General features: G+C 43.3%; 1 protein-coding gene across 6 annotated transcripts in view; it reads left to right on the top strand.

Annotated features, from left to right (window-relative positions):
- The window catches only part of PRPF40B (pre-mRNA processing factor 40 homolog B), a 118,523-nt gene that overhangs the window by 17,683 nt on the left and 73,567 nt on the right, over positions 1 to 27,273 (top strand). For 5 of the 6 annotated variants that reach the window (XM_040341219.1, XM_040341218.1, XM_040341220.1 and 2 more), the window contains exons 3-8: positions 2,176 to 2,319; positions 6,012 to 6,083; positions 9,789 to 9,819; positions 11,683 to 11,702; positions 12,856 to 12,909; positions 18,188 to 18,298. In XM_040341219.1, the coding sequence (XP_040197153.1) occupies positions 2,176 to 2,319; positions 6,012 to 6,083; positions 9,789 to 9,819; positions 11,683 to 11,702; positions 12,856 to 12,909; positions 18,188 to 18,298 (432 nt within the window). The remainder of the gene's footprint in view (positions 1 to 2,175; positions 2,320 to 6,011; positions 6,084 to 9,788; positions 9,820 to 11,682; positions 11,703 to 12,855; positions 12,910 to 18,187; positions 18,299 to 27,273) is intronic. The other variant, XM_040341217.1, reaches the window with a different exon arrangement.

Genomic DNA, 27,273 nt, shown 5'->3' with positions numbered 1-27,273 from the left:
CCCCTGTATCAGTGTGTGCTCTCTTCTCTTCAACTGACATAGGGAGCCAGGGTTGCACATCACGTAACCGAAATGGATAGGGCTGAAGCCTTGCCTAAAAACTCCTGCCCGCAGCTCCTCAGGACTGGCGCGGTGTCCATCAAAAAAAAAAAACTTGATTCGAATCGTAAATCAAGTTTTTTATTAAAAAAATCGCAGATCTTTTTAGTTGAAAAAATCACCCAGCTCTAGCTGCAATATAATAAATGTTTGCTTTTAGGTTTAATACTTCTTCATAAGAATTGATTGGTTGCTTTTGGTTAGTGCACAACACTCCTATCAGAGTGATTGGAAAAATTCCCCAGTGACCATAGTGAGCAGATCTAACAACCTAATGGTACAGAAAGCAGAAGTTTTCCTGTAACAGGTCGTAAAGTTTAACTAAAGGCAACATATTTTTATTTTATTTTGGATAGAGTAAGGCCCCTTTCACACTGAGGAGTTTTTCAGGTGGTTTAGCGCTAAAAATAGCGCCTAAATACCGCCTAAAAAACTCCTGCCCAGCATTCTCAATGTGAAAAACCCGAGGGCTTTCACACTGAGGCAATGCACTGGCGGGAAAGAAAAAAAATCTCCTGTCAGCAGCATCTTTGGAGCGGTGAGAGGAGTGGTGTGTATACCGCTCCTTCCCTATTTTTAGCGGCGCTATATCGCCACCGCATCTCCCGCCCCAGTGCCTTTGGGAGGGTTATAACCCATGTGATTGTTTTTTGTTTTTGCCATCTGTGTCCCATTGGAGAAATTTCCCTTCACTTCCTGCTTTGTGGCCAAAAGAGGATGTGAGAGGAAATCCCTCCAAAGTGAGAGAATCCCAGTGTGTGACTAGGGTCATCAGAATTAGTGTTCCCATAGGAAGATTTCCCCTCCATAAATGTTCTGATGTCAACCCAGAATTTGCCCTGGTTCACATTGCTGCTACTTTAAAATCACGCTACTTCACTTGAAGTAGCGCGATTTCAAAGTAGCAAGGTCAGCATGATTTCAGATGCTACTTGATAGACAGATGTCTATTGAAGTCGCACCTGAAATCGGCAAAAGTAGTGCAGGAACTACTTTTGCAAATCGGTGTCGCACCGATTGGAACAGTGCCATTGCCTCCAGTAGGCTGCGACTTGTCATGCGATTTGATCTCTCAAATCGCATAAAAGAATTGCTCCAATGTGAACCTAGGCTTTGGTGATTATGGTAAAGAGGACAAATAGAGATGATGAATCTCCATAAAGGAAGCACAGACATCAATAAAATCTGCCAGGTGTCCTAATCTCTCTCCACTCTATCCAAAACTAGTTTAACCACTTCCGGACCGCCGCATGTACATTTACGTCGGCAGAATGACACGGACAGGCACATTGGCGTACCTGTACGTCCCTGCCTAGACGTGGGTCGGGGGTCCGATCGGGATCCCCCCCGGTACATGCGGCGGTTCCCGTGGCTTCAGGAGCGATCCGGGATGAGGGCGCGGTTATTCGTTTCTAGCCGCCCCCTCGCGATCGCTCCCCGGAGCTGAAGAACGGGGAGAGCCGTATGTAAACATGGCTTCCCCGTGCTTCACTGTGTCGGCTGCATCGATCGAGTGATCCCTTTTATAGGGAGACTCGATCGATGACGTCAGACCTACAGCCACACCCCCCTACAGTTGTAAACACACACTAGGTGAACCCTAACTCCTACAGCGCCCCCTGTGGGTAACTCCCAAACTGCAACTGTCATTTTCACAATAAACAATGCAATTTAAATGCATTTTTTGCTGTGAAAATGACAATGGTCCCAAAAATGTGTCAAAATTGTCCGAAGTGTCCGCCATAATGTCGCAGTCACGAAAAAAATCACTGATCGCCGCCATTAGTAGTAAAAAAAACAAACTATCCCCTATTTTGTAAACGCTATAAATTTTGCGCAAACCAATCGATAAACGCTTATTGCGTTTTTTTTTACCAAAAATAGGTAGAAGAATACGTATCGGCCTAAATTGAAAAAAAATTTTTTTTATATATGTTTGGGTCATTTAGCAGCATATTGGTCCGGTCCTTAAGTGGTTAAAAAGTTTTGCCCTTAGTTACTCTGTAATAATATTCTTGTAGACCATATACCGGCTATTATCCTCCTTTTGACATTGGTTTATTGTTTTTTTTTAAGATGCATCCCCTTGGGCTTCCACCTCCATTTCCACCAATTGGATTGCCACCGGTTGGGCAGAGGCCCCCCACAATGCCACCAATTCCACTTGCGATGATGCCACCAATGATCCCACCCATGGCAGGACCACCACCTCTCGCTCAGGTGTGAACTAAAACATTTCATGTCGGTGGTGTTAGAAATGTAATATTCTAAGGCTGCATTCACACCTAGCCGTCAAAACGCCTGAAGCGCGACGCTACAATACGCTGGAGGGGAGAAATAACATGATTCTCTATGGAGATGGTTCACATCTCAACGCCAAACGCCGAACGCCTGAAGCTCAAACAAGTCCCGGACCCTTTTTTGTCGCGGCATATCAGGCGGCTTCGGCGTTCTCCATACCCGACAATGACCTATACAAAACCGCGGTTAAAAATGCCGCGTTTTGTCGTGGCAAATCGCGGTAAAAAACGCCGCAAATCGCCTAGGTGTGAACGCAGCCTTAGTGAATTTTACAGTGTTTGTAAACAATCCTGTATTATATTATTTTCATGCTAATTTCATGCAAGCTCCTTCCCTATAATGTTACTACATGAAAAGTAATTGATGAACAGAGAGAAATGATTCTATAGAAAGTAATGCAACAAGAAATGGACCAAAATGAACATACAATACTGTGTAAAAGTTTCAGGCAGGTGTGGGAAAAAAACTGTAAATTATGAATGCTTTCAGAAATAGAAGTGTTAATAGTTTATTTATATCAATTAAAGTGGTTGTAAATCCTTACAGACCACTTTTACCTACAGGTTAGCCTATATTAAGGCTTACCTCATGCAGGCGCAATGAGCGCGCCACTTCTAACGGCGATATTGCCGTTAGTGGCAGCACCCCCGCGCATGCGCGGGAGTGACGTCATCGCAGCTCCGGCCAGTCACAGCGCCAGAGCCGTTATACCCGGAAGCCACTCCGGGAGAGATGGCGGCGATGGAGGGGGCGAACGAGGATGGCTGCATGGGGCTTCGATTTCAGGTAAGTACTTCATAATGAGCTACTATACTTTGCATACTAGCTCATTATGCCTTTGTCTTGCAGGGAGTATTTTTTTTTTAACAAGGCTTTACTTCCTCTTGTAAAACAGAAGAGCAATCCAAATCAGTATTTGATGTGACCACCCTTTGCCTTCAAAACAGCATCAATTCTTCTAGGTACACTTGCACACAGTTTTTGAAGGAACTCGACAGGTAGGTTGTCTCAAACATCTTGGACAACAAACTACAGATCTTCAGTGTATGTAGGTTGCCTGAAATCTTTCTATCTCTTCATGTAATCCCAGATTATTTGCAGGACTCCTTGTTCACAATTCTGGATAAAATGAGAATAAGGTGTGATAGAGCTGCACGATTAATTGTCAAGAATCGTTATCGCGATTCTTTCCAGTTGCGATCTTGACAAAGGGTTCCTGATCTTTGGTATGCAGAGAATTTTCTCAAATAGGAACGCCCAGTCCCGCAGCCCATACCCGGAAGCGGCGGAGAAGATCGCTCTCTAAAACGGTAAGTACGGCTTCGATTTTAAAAAAACTACCCGATTCCCCATGACAAAATGAGCCTCAATCTAATGTTAAAACATTTTTTTCGGGTGAACTCCCGCTTTAAAAGTCAAAGTCTGGGCAGTCTGCCAAGTTTTAAAACATTCTATCAGTGGAATGTTATGTCTAAACATTGTATCAATTTGTCTTTTACATCAAAGGAATAGACTTATGTATGTAAATTAGGAACGTTTAACCACTTAAACACCAAACCTTTTTCTGACAGTTGTTGTTTTCAAGTTAAAATCATTTTTTTTTTTGCTAGAAAATGACTTAGAACCCCCAAACATTAAAGGGTCACTGAAGGATTTTTTTTTTTAGCTAAATAGCTTCCTTTACCTTACTGCAGTCCTGGTTTCATGTCCTCATTGTTTGTTTTTGCTCTTATGTTGCTGTAAATCCTCTCTGTTCTGGACACTTCCTGGTTGTCTGTTTCCTGATCACCACAGTACTGGGAGATTTCTCACGGTGGTGACTAATCAAGGAGGTGTGATTACTGTCTTTAAAACGAAACTGGATTGGTGCTGAGGAGTTTTAGACAAAGTATCACTGCCCTCTATTGGCTCACTGCCCTCTATTGGCTCTCTGTACATCAGAGAACCAGGAAACAACAGCAAAAACGAAACTAAACTGCAGGCACATTATACGATTGGTTTTTATCTGTTTTTGATCATTTTTAAAAGGAATCAGTAAACTGTTATGTCTCTATACCCTGTAAACCGTCATTTCAGCTAAAAAAAATTTTTTTTCTTTAGTGACCCTTTAATTATATATATATATATATTTTTTTAGTAGCGACCCTAGAGAATAAAATGGTGGTTGTTGCAATATTTGTTGCAATGTATTTGTGCAGCAGTCTTTCAAATGCATTTTTTGGGGAAAAAATTACTTTAATGAATAAAAAAAAAAAAAAAAAACTAACCAGTAAAGTTAGCCCACTTTTTGTTTGTATAATGTGAAAGATTTTACGCCCTGAGTAACGTAAGAGAATCGTGATCTTTATTCCAAGCAAAAAAAACGTGATTCTCATTTTGGCCAGAATCATGCAGCTCTAAGGTGTGATGTGTAATGTGTAAAGTATTAAAAAAAATTACAATTAAGTTATATTAGGGTCTTTTTTTTTTTGGTACTCGCCAATACCAATTACCGATACCTATTACAACTTTTTTGGCTGCACTGGTCTGGCTGTAGGCCGGGATTGAAAGAAGCCCGTGGTTTATGTGCCCCTTGAGTGGCAGTCCAGGGGTGCCGCAGTTTCACTGTGATGTGGATCACTTGAATTATGGAACCAAAGCCACTGCACCTCGCACACTTTTTTCCGCACCTGCCTCTAGAGCTGAGCCTTTTGGCTAGGACCAGAGGAATTTTTTATTCCTGGCCGAAGGGCCAGCCATTGTATGGCACAATGGTCGCTTTTAACTTCCCCTCTACTTCCTTCCCCCACTTCTTTTTATTTAAGCCCTTTGTTTGTCACTTTTTTTGTTTGTACACGTTTTTGCACATGTGACTGGTAGGGTAGGGTGTAGGTCCTTGGGCCTGCCCTGAAAGTTTTTGGAGCGGATGGACATGGCCTTCTGGCTTAGTTGATCCTCTCTCATTGGGCCTTTCTTCGGGGGAGCTCCATCTAGTCCTTGGGTGAGTCTGTTTCGGCAGACCTCCCAAAGAATGGGGTCTGTCTGGTTTTGGCCAGATGGACCTTGTGTAAGTACCCCAGTCCCTGTCTGGAGCCTAATGCCCCGGGGGTTCAGGGCAAGGTCCTTCGATCTTGGAGAACCATGTGTACACGCGTTGCACATTTTTGTGTTTCACTCTTTATGTGTGTGCACTTTTTCGGCACCGGGTAAAGTTTTTCGAGCGTGTTCACACACCACGGGCTTAATAATAATAAAAAAAAAAATAAAGAAAAAAAATGTATTTTTTTTTATTGCTGTCTGTGTTCCTGTTAAGGAGATTCCCCCATCTCTATTTGTCCCATTTACCATTATCATTGAAAGTGAAAGTAAAAGGAAATCCCAAATTTTGGTTTGTCCCCAGGAAAGTAATTGAGAGGAAATCATCCAATGGGGACACTAGTTCTGGTGACCTGGGGGTCCCCAAGAAATTCCCCTAATTTTCTGGGATTTCCTCTCACTTCCTGTTTGGCTATAGAAATATGAGCAATGGGACACAGATGATGAAAAAAAAATCAGACAGGGGTTATAACCCTCCCTTACTCTATCCAAGTTAATTCAATGATAAGACTGTTAACTTTTTTTCTACTGCACAGCTTCCAAGCCTGGTGCCGCCATTAATGCCAACCATGATGCTACCAGCAGTAACGACCACAGCCTCTTCAATGGTGAGTATTCTGGATTTCAGTTTTTTTGCTATAGAAAAGTGGGTATCACAGAAATATTCCAATATAGAGGTACAATAAAAACCTCTTACAGGATTATTAATTTCCTAATGTATTGTGTCCGTATCCTACAAATATAAATTGATGTTAAAATAGCAAGATAATATTGCAGTATTTCATTTCCACATATGGGAGAATGAAATATAAAAGAGTGAGGACTGTAATGTAAATATATTCTGCCAAAGTTTGAATGACTTTGAGGGATGGAGGAATAAACAGACAAAGGTTTGATGGGAGAGGAAAGTGAATAGGATGGAAATAATGGGTGGGAGGTTTGGAGAGTCCTACACCTCCCCGGACCAATGGTCAGTATGTTAATATCATAAATTAGTCATCCTAAATTCTTGTATGGTCTTAACCTCCCTGGCGGTATGATTCTTTCAGATTTTAGTTGCTGAAAGCGGTACCATTATTTTGCATGGAAATTTGGCGTTTTATACTGTAGGCCTGTAATTCTTAGGAATAACTCACTTAAATCTGTCCAAACAAGAGTCTAGTAGACATCCTGGGTATAATAAAATTTGAAACACAAAACCATAAATTATAATATAATAAATAAATATAAATAATTGTAACAAATAATATAATAATAATAATAAAAATTATTACTTTCAGTGTTTGATGACGAATTTCCCCACAAATCGCTATCGCTCAATTCTGCAAGTGATTCTAATTTATTATTGCTGTTTTTTAGCACTTTTGACATAAAGGGACAATTTTTGGTTGCTATGGACAATCTCCAGTTTCCAGGTGAAAAGAACAGTCTTTATTATATAAAAGTGCATGCAGGACACTGGGCAGACCCCTAGGGACAAAGGGGGTGTGTATTTATTTCATACAGCACTGCATTCTATAAGATTACAGTATACTGTATGTATTGTGTTTATTTACTTTTTTGAATTTGGCGCGATCTCCGCCCCCGTGCGTCGTAACGTCTCAGGGAACGGAGCTCGGCGGCACACGGGCACTGTGAATCGAGCGAGGAGACACAGCTCGATCACAGAGCGGGGACGTATCGCAGGATCCAGGAACAAGGTAAGTAAACGCTGCCTGTGGACACTGCGAGGCGATCCCAAGTCTGGCTCGGGGTTACCGCTTTTGGTGCTGAAATTACACCCCGAGCCAGACTCGGGAATACCGCTGAGGGGGTTAATGTAGATATAAACCCCAACACTTCAACAGTATCTCCAAGGGGCAGCTGTCACTTTCCCTAATACAAGTCACTCACTGCTGCTTAGTCCAGTCAGGGAGTGACACTGTTGGAGAAGGTGATTGGATTCTAAGCAATTTTGTCACTGGTATGATGTTGCCAGAAACAGATTAAGGCCTCTTTCACACGGATGGACCGTTCAGGTCTGCCTGTCAGATTTTTTGGCGGACCTGAACGGGCGCTCCATCGAGGTCTATGGAGCCACGGATGTCAGCGGTGACATGCCCGCTGACATTCGACCCGCTCCAGACTCTACGGTCCGTCGACATCCGATCCTCCATAGGGGAGAGCGGCGCTCTGACAGGTTGGTCCCTGCACAGTGACATAACTGTCATCTGCCTGCTCAGCGGGGATCGACGGAGCGATCCCTGCTGAGCAAAGCGGAGCCCGGACACGGACCGTGTGAAAGGGCCCCTACTGGTATGAAGTGGACCTAAAATGTTTTAATAGCAGATATGATATATGTATATGCCATGTTTTGCATATTGCCCTTGGGGCTTCTTTTTTTTAATTCTTTATTTTAATTTTATCAAAAATACCATAACATTTCAGATATATTAAAAGATCAAATATATATCTATGTACAAGCATTAGAAGAAAATCCTGATTTTAACCCCTGTATCCCCCCCCTTTTTTTCCTCCTCCTTCTCCCCCATCCCCCCCTCTCTACCTCATGATTTCTGTTCTTTCAGTCAACTGTTTTTATTTCTTCCTGTTCTGTCCCCATTGTTAAACTAGACTCATAGATTTTTAGCATAACTCCATGATTTCTTAAATTCTTTCCAAGATTCCCATTTATCTTTAAATCCTATTTTTTCTTCCTCTATACTATATTTCCGAACTTCCATTCTATGCGTCTCTTCCACCATGAGTCAATCCACTCCCAAATCAGAGGGCTTTGCACCTTCTGCCATTTTTTTGGAATCAGCCTTTTAGCCGCATTTAACAGATGTAGGATCAGTGACTCTTTATAATGTTTCACCCCCTCGTCTCCTCCGTGGAATAGGACTATACATGGATCTTGTTTTATCCCCTTCTTGGTCATTTCTTTTATCAAACCCAGGATTTTCTCCCAAAATTTTTTAATTTTAATTCTGTCCCACTTGAAATTTACTTATCTTATCTGGTGTTGCATACCAGATATTATATTCCCTATCAATTTTTTTGTGTAACATGTCCCATGTTTTAAGTGCATTCCGTGTCAAAACATGCTTGTTTTCATCAAGTGCTCTATACTGGGGTGGGGGGGGGGGGGGTGGGGTACCATATATTACTTCCCAATTGTGTCTTTGACAGTGCATTTTCAATTTTTACCCATCTTTTTTCCTGTTTATCTGTTTATCTATCCCACTCCACCATCCAGGACAGCACAACCGCATCGTAGTATTTTGTAATGTCGGCAACAGCCAATCCTCCATATTTCTTATCCTGTTTTAATACCAAGAAGGAGATTCAATGTTTTTTATTCTTCCATATAAAGTTCATTAACAACGTTTTTAACACTCTGAAGTATGGTTGAGGTATTGCCACTGGTACCATCTGGAATTTATACAAGATCTTTGGTTAAAGAACCATCTTCAGAATATTAATTCGCCCTATCCATGATATTGGTCTATTTATATTTTTTTTAATTTCTGCTCTTATTTCATCTAATGGGGGGATGTAGTTTATTTTATATATTTTCTTTATTGAATTAGCAAGTTTTACTCCTAAGTACTTAAGTTCCTTCTGCCAAGGGAAATTAAACTCCTCCCTTAAAAGCCGTTCTTCTAATTTGCTAATGTTGACATTTAGGATCTCAGTCTTTGTTACGTTGATTTTAAAGTTTGATATCTCTCCATACTGTTTAAGGATTTCAAGTAAATCTCTAATGTAGTCCTGGGGTTGATGATATAAAACAATACATCGTCTGCGAAGGCTGAGAGTTTATGTTCGTCTTCTCCCACCTAAATACCCTTGACATTGGGGTTATTTCAGACCATAGCAAGGAAGGGTTCTAGGAACAGCATGAACAGGAGGGGGAGCCCTTGGGGCTTCTGTTTCCATTCAACATTTATTCATTTTTAAGGATATACAGGAAACATAACATTAAATCTAAGAACAAGAGAAGTAAAAAGAGGAATATGTTTGGGTGTGAATAGGCCCCAATGCAAGGCATGACATAAGATTCAATGGGGGAAGGGAAAAAATTGCTATGATGTCTTTTTGACTATTTATTTTTCATAATAGTCCAACTAACATGCCCCAGGTCAGTTCAGTGCAGCTATTCTAAATTCTATATTTCGAATATATATATATATATATATATATATATATATATATATATGGGTGCACATATACTTTAACTACATTCTGTGATAGGAATGCACTTTTTTGTGTGACAATGATCATTTCAGTTTCTGTGTACACAAGTAATACGTGGATTTTTCTTTTGGCAGGTGACAGCTCCAGGAATAGAGTCTGTCAGCTGTGAGTATTCTGTTCCAAGGAGAGAGTAATGGGGCCACAAAGGGAGAAATAGAGGAGGGGGTCAACAACATTTTCCACATTAAAGCGAGGTTCACCCTAAAAAACATGTACCATCCCATACAGCATACTTGCGTCAGCTATAGTATGTTTTTTTCTTTTTCGCTGTATTTACCGTTTAATCCTTGAGTTTCGTTTCAGACTCCCGCGGGGAGTAGGCGCTCCATCGCATACTTGCGTCAGCTATAGTATGTTTTTTTTTTGCCGCTGTAGTTACTGTTTAATCGTCCAGTTTCGTTTCAGACTCCGGCGGGGAAATAGGCGTTCCTATGAAGAGGGGAACATGATTGACGTCCGGCTATGGCACGTCACGCGTTCCGAAAATAGCCGGAGTAGGACTCGGCGCTATACGGCGCCTGAGCACAGACTAGGAGCTGACTGCGCAGGCGCCGTATATATCCGAGTCCTATTTCGGCTATTTTCGGGATGCGTGACGTGCCATAGCGGCACGTCAATTGTGTTCCCCTCTTCATAGGAACGCCTATTTCCCCGCCGGAGTCTGAAACGAAACTGGACGATTAAACGGTAACTACAGCGGCAAAAAAAAAACATACTATAGCTGACGCAAGTATGCTGGATGGGATGGTAGATAAAGACAAATAATTTTTAGGGTGAAACTCTGCTTTAAGTGTAAATTTACAAATAACCAGTGTGCCATTTAACAATAGCATACCATAGACCTTAGATCAGTCCCAAATTACTGCACCTTGAGACCTCAGATCAGCCCCAGTTCCCCGCACCTTCAGACCTCAGATCAGCCCCAGTTCCCTGCACCTTCAGACCTCAGATCAGCCCCAGTTCCCCGCACCTTCAGACCTCAGATCAGCCCCAGTTCCCTGCACCTTCAGACCTCAGATCAGCCCCAGTTCCCTGCACCTTCAGACCTCAGATCAGCCCCAGTTCCCTGCACCTTCAGACCTCAGATCAGCCCCAGTTCCCCGCACCTTCAGACCTCAGATCAGCCCCAGTTCCCCGCACCTTCAGACCTCAGATCAGCCCCAGTTCCCTGCACCTTCAGACCTCAGATCAGCCCCAGTTCCCTGCACCTTCAGACCTCAGATCAGCCCCAGTTCCCCGCACCTTCAGACCTCAGATCAGCCCCAGTTCCCCGCACCTTCAGACCTCAGATCAGCCCCAGTTCCCCGCACCTTCAGACCTCAGATCAGCCCCAGTTTGTGCATCTTCAGGAAGGCAAGAGGTTTTCCTTCAGTGCTGATGCTGATGGTTCAAATAGGAAGAGGGTAGACAGATGGGCTCCTTCATGTAACAATGCCTGAAGCTGCAGATGGGCCTAGGCTGGATCAGCCCCAGTTTGTGCATCTTCAGGAAGGCAAGAGGTTTTCCTTCAGTGCTGATGCTGATGGTTCAAATAGGAAGAGGGTAGACAGATGGGCTCCTTCATGTAACAATGCCTGAAGCTGCAGATGGGCCTAGGCTGGTACTGAGAGGAGGACTGGCTCCTGACCCCTAGAGATGTAAGGCAGGCCCCTCTGAAACATGATGTTGGTGAGTCATGGCGCAGAGAGGCAGGCCATAGTTTGAAATTGACAGCCCATAGCGGCAGTACTGTATTTGTGAGGAGCAGGGGCTCAGCAGGAGCCAGTCTGAGCATGTACACATACCACATGACAATCATCTTGGTGCCACTGGAAGTGACATCACATGCCTGCTGTGGCACACTTGCCTTAGATTGCCTTTTACTGATATACAGTATGATTTTGTCTCTTTCACATGTAGATCTCATCTAATGTACTTCTTTGATTTACTAATATTATAAACATAATTTTTTTGTGGTTGTGTTTTTAGCAGCAGTGCCAGCTCCATCGGTGAGTACCTTAGTAATTAATCTACCCCTAATCACTATATGCAGTTTTACTCTTTATCTTTCCAAGGTTCCATTCACAAAAGCATAATTTGTGTGTTGTATTTTCAATGCATAGATAAAATAACTGCATGTTTACTGTTTTTTCTGCCTAGGGCTTGTGATTTACACACCTCTGCCACACAGCACAATTGGGTAAATGACACACACATTTCCTGATTCAGTTATGCAACTGAGAACAAAATGGCTCAGGGGGAGGGATTCCCCTGTCAACACAGTTTGGTTGCAGGAAAGAAATTTTCTCTGTCTATGGCCGGCCTAAGTGAAGGACAACCTCCAAGAAAACACAAATTGCAATAAAACCACTCCTTTTAGTGCAGTAGGGGAAAGCTAGAACTCCTGGCAACATTTTATTGCAATCCATTTGAAATTTTCCCACTTTTCACTGGATGTAAAGTAAATTGAGTAAACTTTAGAGAAGTTGCAGTGCAGTGATTGTATTAGCAATTAACTGATTGATTTTTCTTGTTGGTTTAGTGCTTGTTCTCAAAATTCAGAGGCACTCAATAGTTGGGGCTGGTGGCGGTCAGTAGTATAATGCAGGGACTGGCACAGGTCATTGCATGCAGTAGATAGTAAGTGTGATCCAGAAACAGACAGAGGTGAGGGCAGACAACGGTCAGTAAGCATAATCCAAAGACAGGAAGGAGTCAGGACAGACTAACCTGGAGCAAAAAGTCAAGGCAGGCAGCAGTCATTAGGGTAACAGTCTGCAAGGTAAGAACAGTGTATTATGAGTGCAGTGCCAGTGTAATACAAAGCTATCACAAGCCTTGGGCATTTGATGTTTAAATAGAGTGCTCGAGACACTGTGGCCAAGCAGAAAGGTGAGGAGTTGCTGCTAGCGCCTGACCTGTTGCCTGGCTAAAGACACCCTAATTGAGGGAGGAGTGTGGCCATCGGCCAGGCAGCATGGAGGAGGCTTTCCTGCAGGCTGCCGGGAAGCTGTGACAGACGGCGTGGGATCGCATCAGAGAGGTGTTTAGAGACATTCCTGACAGTTGCTCTGAGCTGCTTTTTAATTCTTTCAGGACATAAATATTCTGAATGTTGATATGAAATATTGCTCTAATGCAGTTGTCTTCTACATTGTGCAGATGCCAAAGATAACTGTGGATGACAAGTCACCCTCTCAGGACATTCCAAAAAAGGTTGATATTTGTTTTTGTGCACAGCATGTATTTCATTTTCAGAAACATATTATCTTTTTTGTACAGTACAGGACACAGGACTTCATGTCAGTGGGTTCTATGCAGGCTACCTTCAGATGAATGGATACTGGATACAAAACTTTGATAGCGCTGTCCCTACTGTATGCTCATAGAACCCACTCCGTTAGACACCAGTTTTTCATTAGGTTATGGACCTTCTCCTTTGGGGAATTTTTTTTTCTTTTAAATCATTCCATTCTCTTTTCAGACACTTCTATCAATGTCTTATTGCTTATTGCTCTAGGCTATCTAGCAGTTTCCAGATTGATAATACTTGGTGCTGTACCTAGACCACACTGTGTGGGGCCAGCCTATAATGTTTGCTTCAGGCACTGAATCCGGCGTTAAGTGCTCACCCAGGCACGAATCAACATGTGTAGTTAGATACATGGTGCTATACAGGTCCAGGGACATGGTCCATCTCTATGGTTCCCTGAAGACCTGTTAAAGGTTATGCCCACTGTGACAGGCTAGGCCTGTCACGGTGGATATAACCTTGCCTTCTGCTACAGAGACACAATGGCACAAACTTGGTCAGCGCCTGAGTTATAGTAGCTCCTGCATTCCAGAAACGCAAAACCCCATTCCTTCCGTATCCAGGGTTACCCACCAGGGATCCCCTTATTTAAGCAATGGTGAATCACAAATGCTCTGCTAATGACATACAGTAAACTCAAAACACTGAGTGATAGCTGTTCCCTTGTGTCAAACATCTGTGGTAGTGAGCCTTTGTAGATTGCCACCTAAGGGTTCCCCAGGGCACGGCGTCTAAGCCCCAGCCTGATTCTTCACCAGAGACCCTGATGGTGGGGGTGGACTTGCAGCAAGCTGGAACCAGGTCGCGGCCCCAGGGTACACCCAGCTGCGGATGCAGAGACCACTCGGGTGTGCAGAGTACAAACAGCAGGAGATAACAGGAAATCCATGAGCCGAGCCAAGGTCAGGACTAGCAGCAAACAAGCACAGACAGTGAACAAAGCCAGGTAGAGAAACACCGGTAGTCAGGCACGGGATACACAAGTAACAAGCGAATGGGAGCTGTGAGAGAACTGTGAAGTTGCTCAGGCAACGTGGGCTACACTGAGCATGTCTTATATAGGCAAGCAAACTAGGTGGCAGGCCAGGAAGTGATGAAAGAGAAGGAAATAAAAGCCCACAGAATAGCCAGTGATGCACAGCCAAATCACATGTGTGAAAGGAATCAGGGTAGAAAAAGCACTGCAGCAAGGCTGTAAAGCACTGCTTGCTCAGGTCAGAGCCAATGTACTAACAATCAGATGTTGATAGTTACAGAGCTCTCCCCTGCTGTTCTATTGTGTTCTGACAGGGGGGCACCCCCGCCAGAACACTCTGGTCGCTCCATTGGCTAAGAGCACTGAGTGGGACACGGTCGGCAGGCCTTTTTTCGGCCATGCCCCTTCGACAGAAGTCGGACAAACGGCTGCCTTCTTTCGGACCGACAGCAGTACACATGAGCCAAATGTCGGCTGGTGTCTATTGAACGGCCTATACCGTCCGACATTGCAGCTGATGCTGATGCCCTTGGCCTTACTGTTTTGTCTTGATGCTCTTAAAAATGTACTTTGGCAAGTCTCCAGATTGTCTTTTTACTCTGTGCAGTTGCGCTGGATTTTGTGGTAAAAAGTTGGATCTGCTGAAACTGATTGTAAAATTAATGTTCTACGCGTGCCTTTTTATTGGTGAATGCCTATTCAAGGAATCCCTTGGTAAATCCATCAAGGAAGTCACTGGGAAAAGGGTACTTTTACCTCACAAGAAAAAGCCCAAGCCCTCCTTCTCCTATGGCTACTACATCTAGTCAGAAAAAGGGACCCTTGCTTTCCCCAAACCATCAGCCTCCAAACCAAGGCTTAGTACTTGTTTTTGTCAAAAGCCTTAGACCCCTACAAGCGGCCAGACGCAAAGGCTGCCAGTCCTTGTAAAAAACAATATAGGTGTGACAGCGCTGTAAAAGTGAAATAAACAGTTATGGTGATAAACACTGATATTATAGTAATATGAAAAAAGTCCAAAAACTAAAACAAAAAATGAATCCATGTTGTGCAAAAAAACAAAACAAAAACAAGCTTGTGTGATGTCTTCAGACAACCTCCATGAACGAAGTGATCCCACCACCTCATGCAATGCTCGCTCACCTCCTTTAAACGACCCTGCAAGGGGTCAAACACGCCTTGTACCCTGTGCATGTACACATATTCGCCAGCACACCAAGGATCATTGAAAAAACGTCCAAAAATTTAATGCATAATAGCGATCCAAAAAAGCAACGTTTCGAGGTCACGCAGGACCTCTTCGTCAGACAAAAGACAAAGAGGTCCTGCGTGACCTCGAAACGTTGCTTTTTGGATCGCTATTATGCATTAAGTTTTTGGACGTTTTTTCAATGATCCTTGGTGTGCTGGCGAATATGTGTACATGATTTGCTTTCCGGTTCCCAGCTGGTGATCGTTTCAGCACCCTTTTACTTATTGGCCATTTTCCTGGAAGGTGTGCAGTTGGAATATTTTGTGATTGTACCCTGTGCAAACATTCCCTCCCAGGGATCGTCAGAGAATCTTGGTGGCTCAAAGGATGAAAATAATCAAAAGCAGGTAGGTACTCCTTCCACTATGCTGTTTTAAACTTTAAATCCACTGCCGGTAAGTTCAGCAACACATGGAAAAAGAAACGAGAAAAGTGCCTCCTATAGTGCAGTATCTGAGGGGTTAAAAATAAAACCACTCCACCGCAGCTAGCATTGAACTCACATTTAATGAAGTTTAAAAAGCATTAAAAATGGCATGCCAGTCTCACTCAGTAGTAGTAGTCCACCGCCAGGCTCCACCTCCCACGTGGCTTCATCTGGAGGACCTTGTCATTTTCCATGCCCAGAGCCCTGTCAATCAGTGACGTGGCTGTGCAGGCAGAGTCTTGTTCGGCCACAATTTTTCGAAATTGTGACAGCTAGCAGGGAGGGAGAAGAACCACGCAAGTGGTCACATTGGGGATCGGGGGGGTGTGGGGGCTGGTCTGTTCATAACATGGTGAAAGTATCCTTTAAAGTGGTTGTAAACCTCAGTCCTAGAATCTGAGCAAAGCACATATATCTGAAGTGTTAACGCATCTCTCTCCAAAGCTCTAAGTGTCCTTTCTTTCTGGTGTTTCATTCCTCTGTTATCAGCATAAGTCACTTTTGGGAAGTTTTCCCAACACATGAGATTTGTGTCAGGGGGAGGGGGTAGAATGGAGCCTGTCCATTCAGAACACAGTTCTTCATTCTTCTGCTGTGTGAAGGGAGTGTGTTATTTTCCTTTAAACAACTCTCACACACTGTAACTGCATCTCTCCACCCCCTCCTCTCTGCTCCTCACAGATGAAGGAAGTTGAGAAGACTGCAGCTAAACAAGTAAAACCCATGTAGAATGATTTGTTTAATCTCTGTGTATCATCTGAGGCTATATGTTAGGGTTTACATCCACTTTAAACTTACATGGATAGTGTCTTACCGTATCTCTCTGATATTGTCTCCTTTCTCTCTCATGGGCAGCCTGTGAACTTCATCACTGTAATCTGCCAGCCTACCTCACCATCTGAGCCAAGACATACAATAAAGGCTTTAAATGTACATATTTTAATTACAAAAAGTGACATATAGTTTTGAGGCCAAGGAGAGAAGGAGGTGTTCCATCAGATTAGGCGACCCGTCAAATCTTGTAACGGAGGGGATGTTCCGTCATGGCCATCTTGATACACCCCGCACTCAGCCACAGTAATAGCTAGATCCACATAGATGGCCGCAACTTTAAGGCGGCGTAGCTTAAAGCATTTAAGCTACGCCGCCGTAAGTTAGCGAGGCAAGTACATGATTCACAATGTACTTGCCTGCTAAGTTACGGCGGCGTAGCCTAAAGCGGGCAGGCATAAGGGCACCTAATTCAAATTAGTCTGAGGGGGCGTGTTTTATGATAATGAGGCTTGACCCGACGTGATTGACGTTTTTTTTCTAACTGCGCATGCGCCGGGCGCCTACATTTCCCAGTGTGCATTGCGGCTAAGTCCACCGCACAGGCCTATTGATTTCGACGTGGACGTAAACGACGTAAATCCCTATTCACGGACGACTTACGCAAACAACGTAAAATTTTCGAATTTCGATGCGGGAACGGCGGCCATACTTAATATTACTATTCCATCTATTTGATGGAATAACTTTAGGCGGCCTATCTCTTACGGAAACGGCGTATCTGTACTGCGTCGGCCGGGCGTACGTTCGTGAATAGGCGTATCTAGTGATTTACATATTCTACGCCGACCACAATGGAAGCGCCACCTAGCGGCCGGCCTAAATATTGCACCCTAAGATAGGACGGCGCAAGCCGTCGTATCTTAGATAGGTTTAAGATAGGTTTAAGTGTATCTCTGTTTGAGAATACACTTAAACCTAGGTCAGCGCAGATTCTGAGTTAGGTCGGCGTATCTACTGATACGCCGACCTAACTCTTACTGAATCTAGCTATAAGTCTACAATCTGAAGTCGCCAAGCGGACATCTTTTTACACCCACCAAAGTTTTGCATTTCACACTTATTTTTACTAGTCAACTGTGCTTATATCATTAAATACAGTATTTAGAAGTCCGTCACACTGTTTTGATGTTGAATTTTAAAAGCAGCGGTCTTCTGTTAGATTAGCAAACCTCTGAGATCAGCAGGCTTGCCGCTGCTGTTAAAATTCAACATCAAAACAGTGTGATGGACTTCTAAATTCTGTATTTTACAATATAAGCTCAGTTTAAAGTGTGTAATGCAAGACTTTGAGGGTGTAAAAAGATGTCTGCTTGGCGTTTTCAGACTGTAGGCTTAGTGTTGCCGAGTGCGGGTTGTACCAAGATGGCCGTGATGGAACGTCACTTTCGTTACGAAATCTGACGGGTCGCCTATTCTGATGGAACAGGAGAGTTTCCAATAAGGAAGTGACTGCTCTGGGCTTCAACAAAATGGTGGCCCCCAGCAAGAAGAAACAAGGAGCAACATTGGAGGCAATTCACAACACACACACTCATTTTGGTAGCATAATAATTAATATGGAATGAATGTTTGTTAAAGAACGTTAATTGTTTTCAAATTGTTATGGTTAGTAGCTTAAAGTTTCGCTTTAAATTTATGGTTTTTCCATATATATATATATAATTATTTTTATTATTATTTTTTTAATCTTAGAAATCCCCGTGGACAGAACACAAAGCACCAGATGGACGAACCTACTACTACAATACAGAAACCAAGCAATCCACCTGGGAGAAGCCAGATGAGTTTAAGTCTAAATCAGAAGTAAGATTATCAGGTGTAAACAATACAAGTAAAATACAGTTGTGTGAAAAAGTAATTGCCCCTAATAACTAAACCTAATAACTGGTTGTGCCACCCTTGGTGGCAACAACTGCAATCAAGCATGTGCGATAACTGACAATGAGTCTTTAACATTGCTGTGGAAAAAATTTGGCCCTCTCTTCTTTGCAGAATTGTTACATTTCAGCCATGTTTTCCAGCATGAACGGCCTGTGTATCGTCATTAAACAGCTACTCAATTGGATTTAAGTCCAGGCTTTGACTAGGCCACTCCAAAACCTAAATTTTGCTTTGTTTGAACCATTTGGAGGTGGACTTGCTGTTGTGTTTCGGATCATTGTCCTTCTGCATAACCCAAGTTCACTTGAGCTTGAGGTCACGAACTGATGGCCGGACATTTTTCTTTAGGATTTTCTGGTAGAGCTCAGAATTCATGGTTCCATCAGTTATGTTAAGTCGTCCAGGTTCTGAAGCTGCAAAGCAGCACCAGACCATCACGCTACCATCACCATGTATGATGTTCTTAAATGTTTAAAAATGTAGTAGTAGTTTTATGCCAGATAACCATTAATGGGACGTACACCTTCCAAAAATTTAAATTTTTGTCTCATCAGTCTACAGAATATTTGCCTAAAAGTCTTGGGGATAGTCAAGATGTTTTTGGTAAATGTGAGATGAGCCTTTGTGGTTTTTTTTGGTCAGCAGTGGCTTTGGCCTTGGAACTCTCCCATGGATGACATTTTTACCCGGTCTCTTTCTTATTGTTGAATCATGAACACTGATCTTACCCGAGGCAAGTGAGGCCTGTAGTTCTTTAGATGTTGTTCTGGGTTCTTTTATGACCTCCTGGATGAGTCGTCGTCATGTTCTTGGAGTAATTTTTGTAGGCGGCAACTCCTGGGACCACCACTGTTCTAAGTTATCTCCATTTGTGGGATAATGGCTCTCCCCGTGGTTCACTGGAGTTCCAAAGCCTTACAAATGGCTTTGAAACCCTTCCTAGACCGATACATGTACATTACTTTGTTTCTAATCTGTTCTTGAATTATTTTAGATTGTGGCATGATGTGTTGCCTTTTGGGATCTGTTACAGTGCTTCACTTTGTCAGACAGCTTCTATTTATGTGATTTCTTGATTCAACAGGTCTGGCAGTAATCAGGCCTTGGTGTGGCAAGTGAATTTTAACTTTCCAAAAAATGTCGTAAGTCACAGTTCATTCATGATTCAGCATGGGAGTGGGCAATTACTTTTTCACATATGGCCAGGCAGGTTTGAACAGTTTTTTCCCTTAATAAATGAAATAATAATTAAAAAACTGCATCTTGGATTTATTTGGGTTATCTTTATGTAATATTAAAATGTGTTAAATTATTTGAATCATTTAAGCGTGAGAAATCTGCAAAAAAAAAGAAATATCAGGAAGGGGGCAAATATTTTTCACACAATTGTAGATGTGTGGCCTTCACCGTTAGTAGCTTCGGGGGGAGCTCAGACTAGTGCATATTGAAGAGATTGCCCTTAGAGATCCCACACTTCTGACCTCTATGCAATTACAACACAGGGTCTCCTGGTAAATAAGTATCTAAATATAGCAATCCTAGAAAACAAAATCCAGGACACTCACAGCATGTTACTCTTCTTTGTTTCAAAGGCTAAAAACAAGTAAAACACATCTAGCTGAAGAACGTTTCTCATGTAAAACACATGCTCTTTCAAGGCAGTTGGATCTATGGGCCAGATTCACATACAATTGCGTTACGCTGCGGCGTAACGTATCCCATATACGTTACACCGCCGCAAGTTTACAGTGTAAGTGCTTGATTCACAAAGCACTTACCTGTAAACTTGCGGCGGCGTAGCGTAAATCCGCCTGGTGCAAGCCCGCCTAATTCAAATGGGGCAGGGACCATTTAAATTAGGCGCGTTCCCGCGCCGAACGTACTGCGCATGCTCCGTCCCTAAAATTTCCCGACGAGCATTGCGCTAAATGACGTCGCAAGGACGTCATTGGTTTCGACGTTAACGTAAATGGCGTCCAGCGCCATTCACGGACGACTTACGCAAACGATGTGAAATAAAAAAATTTGACGCGGGAACGACGGCCATACTTAACATTGGTTAGACCACCTAGAGGGCATGCTTAGTTTTACGCGACGCATCTCTACGGAAACAACGTAAATTTAGATCGACGGGCAAAGTGGACGTTCGTGAATCGACGTAACTAGTCATTTGCATATCTTACGCCGACCGCAATGGAATCGCCACCTAGCGGCCGGCCTAGAATTGCAGCCTAAGATCCGACGGTGTAACACAGTTACACCTGTCGGATCTTAGGGCTATCTATGCGTAACTGATTCTATGATTCAGGCGCATAGATACGACAATCGTATCTCAGAGATACGACGGCGTATCAGGAGATACGCCGGCGTATCGCTTTTGTGAATCTGGCCCTATGTTCTTAAGGATCCCAAGCAGGTTAATTCTGTGTCATAATAATAATAATAGGCAAAAGCTGAGAGGCATAACTGTGTGTAAACCTGTGTCGTGCATCTGTAAAGATACACATCAGGGCTACATAAGAGTTGGGGTTTCGAAAGCTTTGTTAGTTTAACCCCTAACGCTGGCAAATATGCGGCCCTCGGCTTCAAGGGGTTGTGCAAGGGTGATGCTTGCAGCTGCAGGCATCACCCCGGTACCATTTTTTAGATAACAACCAATGCAGCTAAAGGGCTGTTATTACAAGCAACGGGAGTCTGCTGGCTACCGAAGACCTAAACAATGCCAGAATCAGATTTGATTGGGTCTCGGATCTAGTAACCCGGAAGCAATGTCATGATATCACTTGAAGACTTAAAGGCGCTAGATTTTAATTTTTTTTTAAAAAGTAATCAAAAATACAACCTTTTAAAGGGGCAGTGTAAAAAAAGAAAAATAAATAAAATAAATAAGAGCAAAAATAATCTAAATCGACCGTCCCTCCGAGCTTGTGCGCAAAAGCTACCGCATACGTAAGTCACACCCACAAATGTAAACAGTGTTTAAACCACACATGTGAGGTATCGCTGTGATCGTTAGAGCGGGAGCAATAATTCTAGCACAAAACATCCTCTGTAACTCTAAACAGGTAACTGGTAGAAAATTGTAAAGCATCGCCTATGGAGATTTTTCGGTACCGTAGTTTGTCGCCATTCAAAGAGTGTGCGCAATTTTAAAGCATGACAAGTTAAGTATCTATTTACTTGGCGTAACATCATCTCTCACATTATACAAAAAAATTATGCTAACATTACTGTTTTTTTTTTATAATTCAATCTTATTTTATTAAGACGTAAGACAAAACAGAATTGTTCAGTTACATATTAAACAGAATTTTTTGTAATATCGCATACATAGTACAGATATGAGTACTGAGGTTATGATATGCATAGAAATATGTATCCGAAATGTATCAACTGAGTATAACAATTATGTATCTAAGAACATATGTGGAATTATTGACCACCGCCATCAGCTTCATGGGTGGTGAACAATCATATGAAAACAAATTAAGGCATATCAAACCATGCGGACAAACTTTATTCTCAGAGGAGGGTTTGCTGTATGAATCACCTATTATCGGTATGGAAAAAATAATCCTATCGCATAGATTACGGGAGGGGCAGATATTAATATGGAGAGGAGAAGGAGAGAAAGGGGGGGGAGAGAAAGCTAAAGGCAGAGAAAATGAGTATAAGGGACACTCCACCTATACTACCAGATCACTGACCAGATCACCGTTAGCCCGCAGGGTAAATTCTGCAGAATATTGGAACATAGACCATGTGTTTCAGGTGATAGAGAATTGTTCATCTTTTCCAGTTTCCTGCGCCAACAGACATTCCAGATCTCTAATACGGCCCACTTCAGTGGCCCAATCCCCCAGGGAAGGCATGGTCGTTGATCTCCAGTGTCTGGGGATTATATATATATATATATATATATATATATATATATATATATATATAATGTTTGGGGGTTCTAAGTAATTTTCTAACAAAAATACTGATTTTTAACTTGTAAGCAACAAGTGCCAGAAAAAGGCTTAAACATGAAGGGGTTAAAAAAACTGGATCCTAACTTTTTCCGTCCTCAGAGTCCCCCTTACATCAGAGTTCTCATAGCACCCAGAGGCGATTAAGTTCGCATGTGCTGCGCTATATAAGTTTTTTTCATTCATTCATTCACCCCTTACACCAGAGTCTGCAGAGCACCCCCTATGTCTTAATTCGCAGAGCCCCTTTAAATCAGTGTCCGCAGAGCCCCCCTTACATCAGAGTACACAGAGCTCCCCTATACATCCGAGTCCACAGAGCTCCCCCCCCCCCCATCTGAGTCACCAGATCCCCACTTACATCATATTCTGCAGAGCTGCCCCCTTACATCTGAGTCAGCAGAGCCCCCCTTACATCTGAATCAGCAGAGCCCCCCTTACATCTGAGTCAACAGAGCCCCCCTTACATCTGAGTCAACAGAGCCCCCCTTACATCTGAGTCAACAGAGCCCCCCTTACATCTGAGTCAGCAGAGCCCCCCTTACATCTGAGTCAGCAGAGCCCCCCTTACATCTGAGTCAGCAGAGCCCCCCTTACATCTGAGTCAGCAGAGCGCCCCTTACATCTGAGTCAGCAGAGCCCCCCTTACATCTGAGTCAACAGAGCCCCCCCTTACATCTGAGTAAACAGAGCCCCCCTTACATCTGAGTCAGCAGAGCCCCCTTACATCTGAGTCTGCAGAGCCCCCTTACATCTGAGTCAGCAGAGCCCCCCTTACAACTGAGTCTGCAGAGCCCCCCTTACATCTGAGTCTGCAGAGCCCCCTTACATCTGAGTCTGCAGAGCCCCCTTACATCTGAGTCAGCAGAGCCCCCCTTACAACTAAGTCTGCATAGCCCCATTACATCTGAGTCAGCAGAGCCCCCCTTACAACTGAGTCTGCAGAGCCCCCTTACATCTGAGTCAGCAGAGCCCCCCTTACAACTAAGTCTGCATAGCCCCATTACATCTGAGTCCGCAGAGCCCCCCTTACATTAGAGTCTGTAGAGCTCCCCTTTTCATCAGAGTCTGCAGAGCCCCCCCTACATCTGAGTCAGCAGAACCCCACTTACATCAGAGTCTGCAGAGCCCCCTTACATCGGAGACCGCAGAGCCCCCTTACATTTAAGTCCGCAGAGCCCCACTTACATCTAAGTCAGCAGAGCCCCCCTTACATCTGAGTCTGCATGTAATGTAAAAAGGGGGGTAATACTGCGCTAAAAAATAAATAAATTGGACTAACAGAAAAGCTGCAACAAAAAAACATCAAAATATCTCTATGGTAATCAAGTAAATGTAAAAATATATATGTTGCGCTAATAATAGTGACATCAAGATTATAATGAAAAAACGTAATTAGTAACAGAAAAAACACACATAAAGATGTATTGAGTCCATATGGAATTAGAACACTGATGGGAAGAAAAATGAAAGTGTCCACAATAGATGAATACAGGTCCAGAATTTGTCCACCTTCACCAAGGAAAAGGAGATGTGCAGGAGTCCAAATCGGAAAAGATGATCTCACTCTAATGGCCTGTCCACATGATCCGAATATCGTACGACAGATTGTACGACTTTTTCCGCTTAATAGTCGCAAGTAAAAATTGAATAGGTTATTAAAGTCACGAAAATTCTCGTACGACAGAAAAAAAAATCGTAAGTGATGTCATGTGTTGTAATGTATTTGTATTGTATTTTCGGACGACAACTGTACTGACTAAACGAAAATCGTGCGATCTGGCATCGTACGAGGAAAATTTTCGTGCTTGTCCGATCGAATAATATCAGATGAACTGTCGTGATCGGCTCTCGAAAGTAGTGTACACACGATCCGAAAATCATACGATTTTTCCTCGGACAAACGTTTTTGTCCGATATTCAGATCGTGTGTACAGCCCATTAGGGTGGATTCCCTTACCAGATATGATGGACCTCCTAAAGAGTAAGGTCATAAACGCAGGCAGAATCAGCCCTCTGCAGGGACGAGTGGATCTCTGTCTCCCGGATCCCTCCGTGAGAGGGAGAAGGGCTGGAACTCCAATCTAAGGAAGTCACTCATCAGGCATTCCTGTATAGCAGAAAGGGACCTTGCACCTGGAAGTCCAAATCTTTTGTAATAGGTTCTGTGTGGGTTTCCATACTCAGCCGGTTCACAATAGTGAAGCCATGTTTAGGAGATGCAGATCTGCTGTACACAATGTCCCCTCCACCTCTGTCTTTTCCCACTCGTTGGACCGGTGGCTGAAGGTGTAGAGAGCCACCTGACTGGCCATGTCCATGATGCTCTGAATGTACTGAGTTTGCAGAGCCCCCTTACATCAGAGTTCGCAGAACACCCCTTACATCTGAGTCCCCAGAGCCCCCCTTACATCTAAATCTGCAGAGCCCCCTTACATCAGAGTGCGCATAGCTCCCCTTACATCAGAGTCCACAGAGCCCCCTTAAATCAGAGTCCGCAGAGCACCTCTTATATCTGAGTCCACAGAGCACCCCTACATCTGAGTCTATGGATCCCCCCTTAAATCTGAGTTCACAGAGCTCCCATTTACATCAGAATCTGCATAACCCCCCTTACATCTGAATCCACAGAGCAACCCTTACATCTGAGTCCCTCTTACATTAGAGTACTCACTGAGAGGCAGGAGAGAAAAGGGAGGAAGTAAGGCGACATCACTCACAGTAGATGGATGGAGAGGCACCTGCAGCTTTTCTCTTTTAGCTGCTGGGCTTTAAACTTCCTGCCCACACATCCCTTTCTCTGAGGCAAAGCTCTGCTAGAGAGTGTGGGCTGGTCCGACACAGAAGGAGAGAGTGGGAGGAGGAGAAGCTGATTAGCTCTCTCTCTCTCTCCTCTCCCATCTGTGTGTGTGAGAGACACTCTCAGAGTCTTGCAGCCAGCAACCACACTGGGGAGCTAAAGTGCAGGCTCTTTTGGCCCCCACAGTGGCGGAACTCCAGGGCCCAGTGGCAACTGGCGACCTGGGAATTGTCGAGCCCTGCTTTAGTGGCATGGCTTTTTATTTCTCAAAGGTCTCCCTGAGCTGGCAGACAGTTGTGCATGTCCTTTCTAATGATTACTATTATACTGCCAAGGGTAAATCTAAATTTTGGCGCAACTAGCTGGCTAGAGTGCCAACTCTCCAGAGCCAGTTTCTCATTGTTTTTCTGGAAACTTACATGTATGTTCCTACCTACCTGGGTTTGTCTGTTCTGAGGGTACAAACTCCTTCTTACGAGGCATTTTTTTTTATATCCTCTAATTTGTGTTCTACCGACTGATCTTTGTATTTACCCTGTGCTTTATTTAATAAACTTTTACCTGTTAAAAAAAGAAAATTCACACTTCACTTAAACAAGTGATACATATGTTAATTGATGCTTCTTTTGGGGTTCCTCGTGTGACCTTAAATTTTGACATTTACGTTGCCTACTAGGTGCATTTGGGGAATTCCACATGATTCATTAGAATGTGCAGAGAGTGTTTTTTTATTTACAAACAGACCTTTTTGTAGACTTGCAGTGAGATAACAGTATTAACCACTTGAGATCCGCGCTAAAGACGAAAGACGTCCACAGCGCCGCTCTCAAGTGCCGGGTGGACGTCCTGTTGTTTACATTCCCCATGCGCACCGCTGGGGGCGCACAGCGGGGAAACACTGTGCCCGGCGCATCGCTGGGAAGCCGATGCGCGTGCCTGATGGCCGCAATGTCCGCCCGGTACCCGCAATCGGCGGTGACAGCAGGGACGTGGAGCTCTGTGTGTAAACACAGAGCTCCACATCCTGTCCGGGAGAGAGGAGACCGATCTGTGTCCCTTGTACATAGGAACACAGCATCGGTCACCTCCCCCAGTGAGTCCCCTCCCCCCACACAGTTGGAACACACCCAGGATACACATTTAACCCCTTCCTCACCCCCTAGTGTTAACCCCTTCCCTGCCAGTCACATTTATACAGTAATTAGTGAATTTTTATAGCACTGATCGCTGTATAAATGTGAATGGTATCAAAATTGTGTCAAAAGTGTCCGATACGTCCGCCGCAATATCGCAGGCCTGACAAAAAAATCACAGATCGCCGCCATTACTAGTAAAACAAAAAAAAAATCATAAATCTATCCCCTATTTTGTTGGCGCTATAACTTTTGCGCAAACCAATCAATATACACTTATTGCTTATTTTTTTAACAAAAATATGTAGAAGAATACGTATCGGCCTAAACCGAGGGACATTTTTTTTTTTTTTAATTGGGATATTATTATAACAAAATGCAAAAAACGCAAAAAATAAAAATCACAGAGATGATCAAATACCACCAAAAGAAAGCTCTATTTGTGGGGAAAAAATGATAAAAATACAATTTTGGTACAGTGTTGTATGACCGCGCAATTGTCATTCAAAATGCGTCAGCGCTGAAAGCTGAAAATTGGTCTGGGCAAGAAGGGGGTTTAAGTGCCCAGTAATGAAGTGGTTAAGAAACACATTATGCATGCTTACACACACTTAAGAGGTAAGCTTGGTCTAACATACACCCCTCACATTTTTGTAAATATTTTATTATATCTTTTCATGTGACAACACTGAAGAAATTACACTTTGCTACAATGTAATGTAGTGAGTGTACAGCTTGTATAACAGTGTACATTTGCTGTCCCCTCAAAATAACTCAACACACAGCCATTAATGTGTAAACCGCGGGCAACAAAAGTGAGTGCACCCCTAAGTGAAAATGTCCAAATTGGGCCCAAAGTGTCAATATTTTGTGTAGCGACCATTATTTTCCAGCACTACCTTAACCCTCTTGGGCATGGAGTTCACCAGAGCTTCACAGGTTGCCACTGGAGTCCTCTTCCATTCCTCCATGATGACATCACAGAGATGGCGG

Source organism: Rana temporaria, chromosome 2 (genome assembly GCF_905171775.1).
Source record: "Rana temporaria chromosome 2, aRanTem1.1, whole genome shotgun sequence".
NCBI classification, from domain to species: domain Eukaryota; kingdom Metazoa; phylum Chordata; class Amphibia; order Anura; family Ranidae; genus Rana; species Rana temporaria.
The sequence above is the reverse complement of the archived record's forward strand: the minus strand, read 5'-3'. Positions and strand labels throughout refer to the sequence as shown.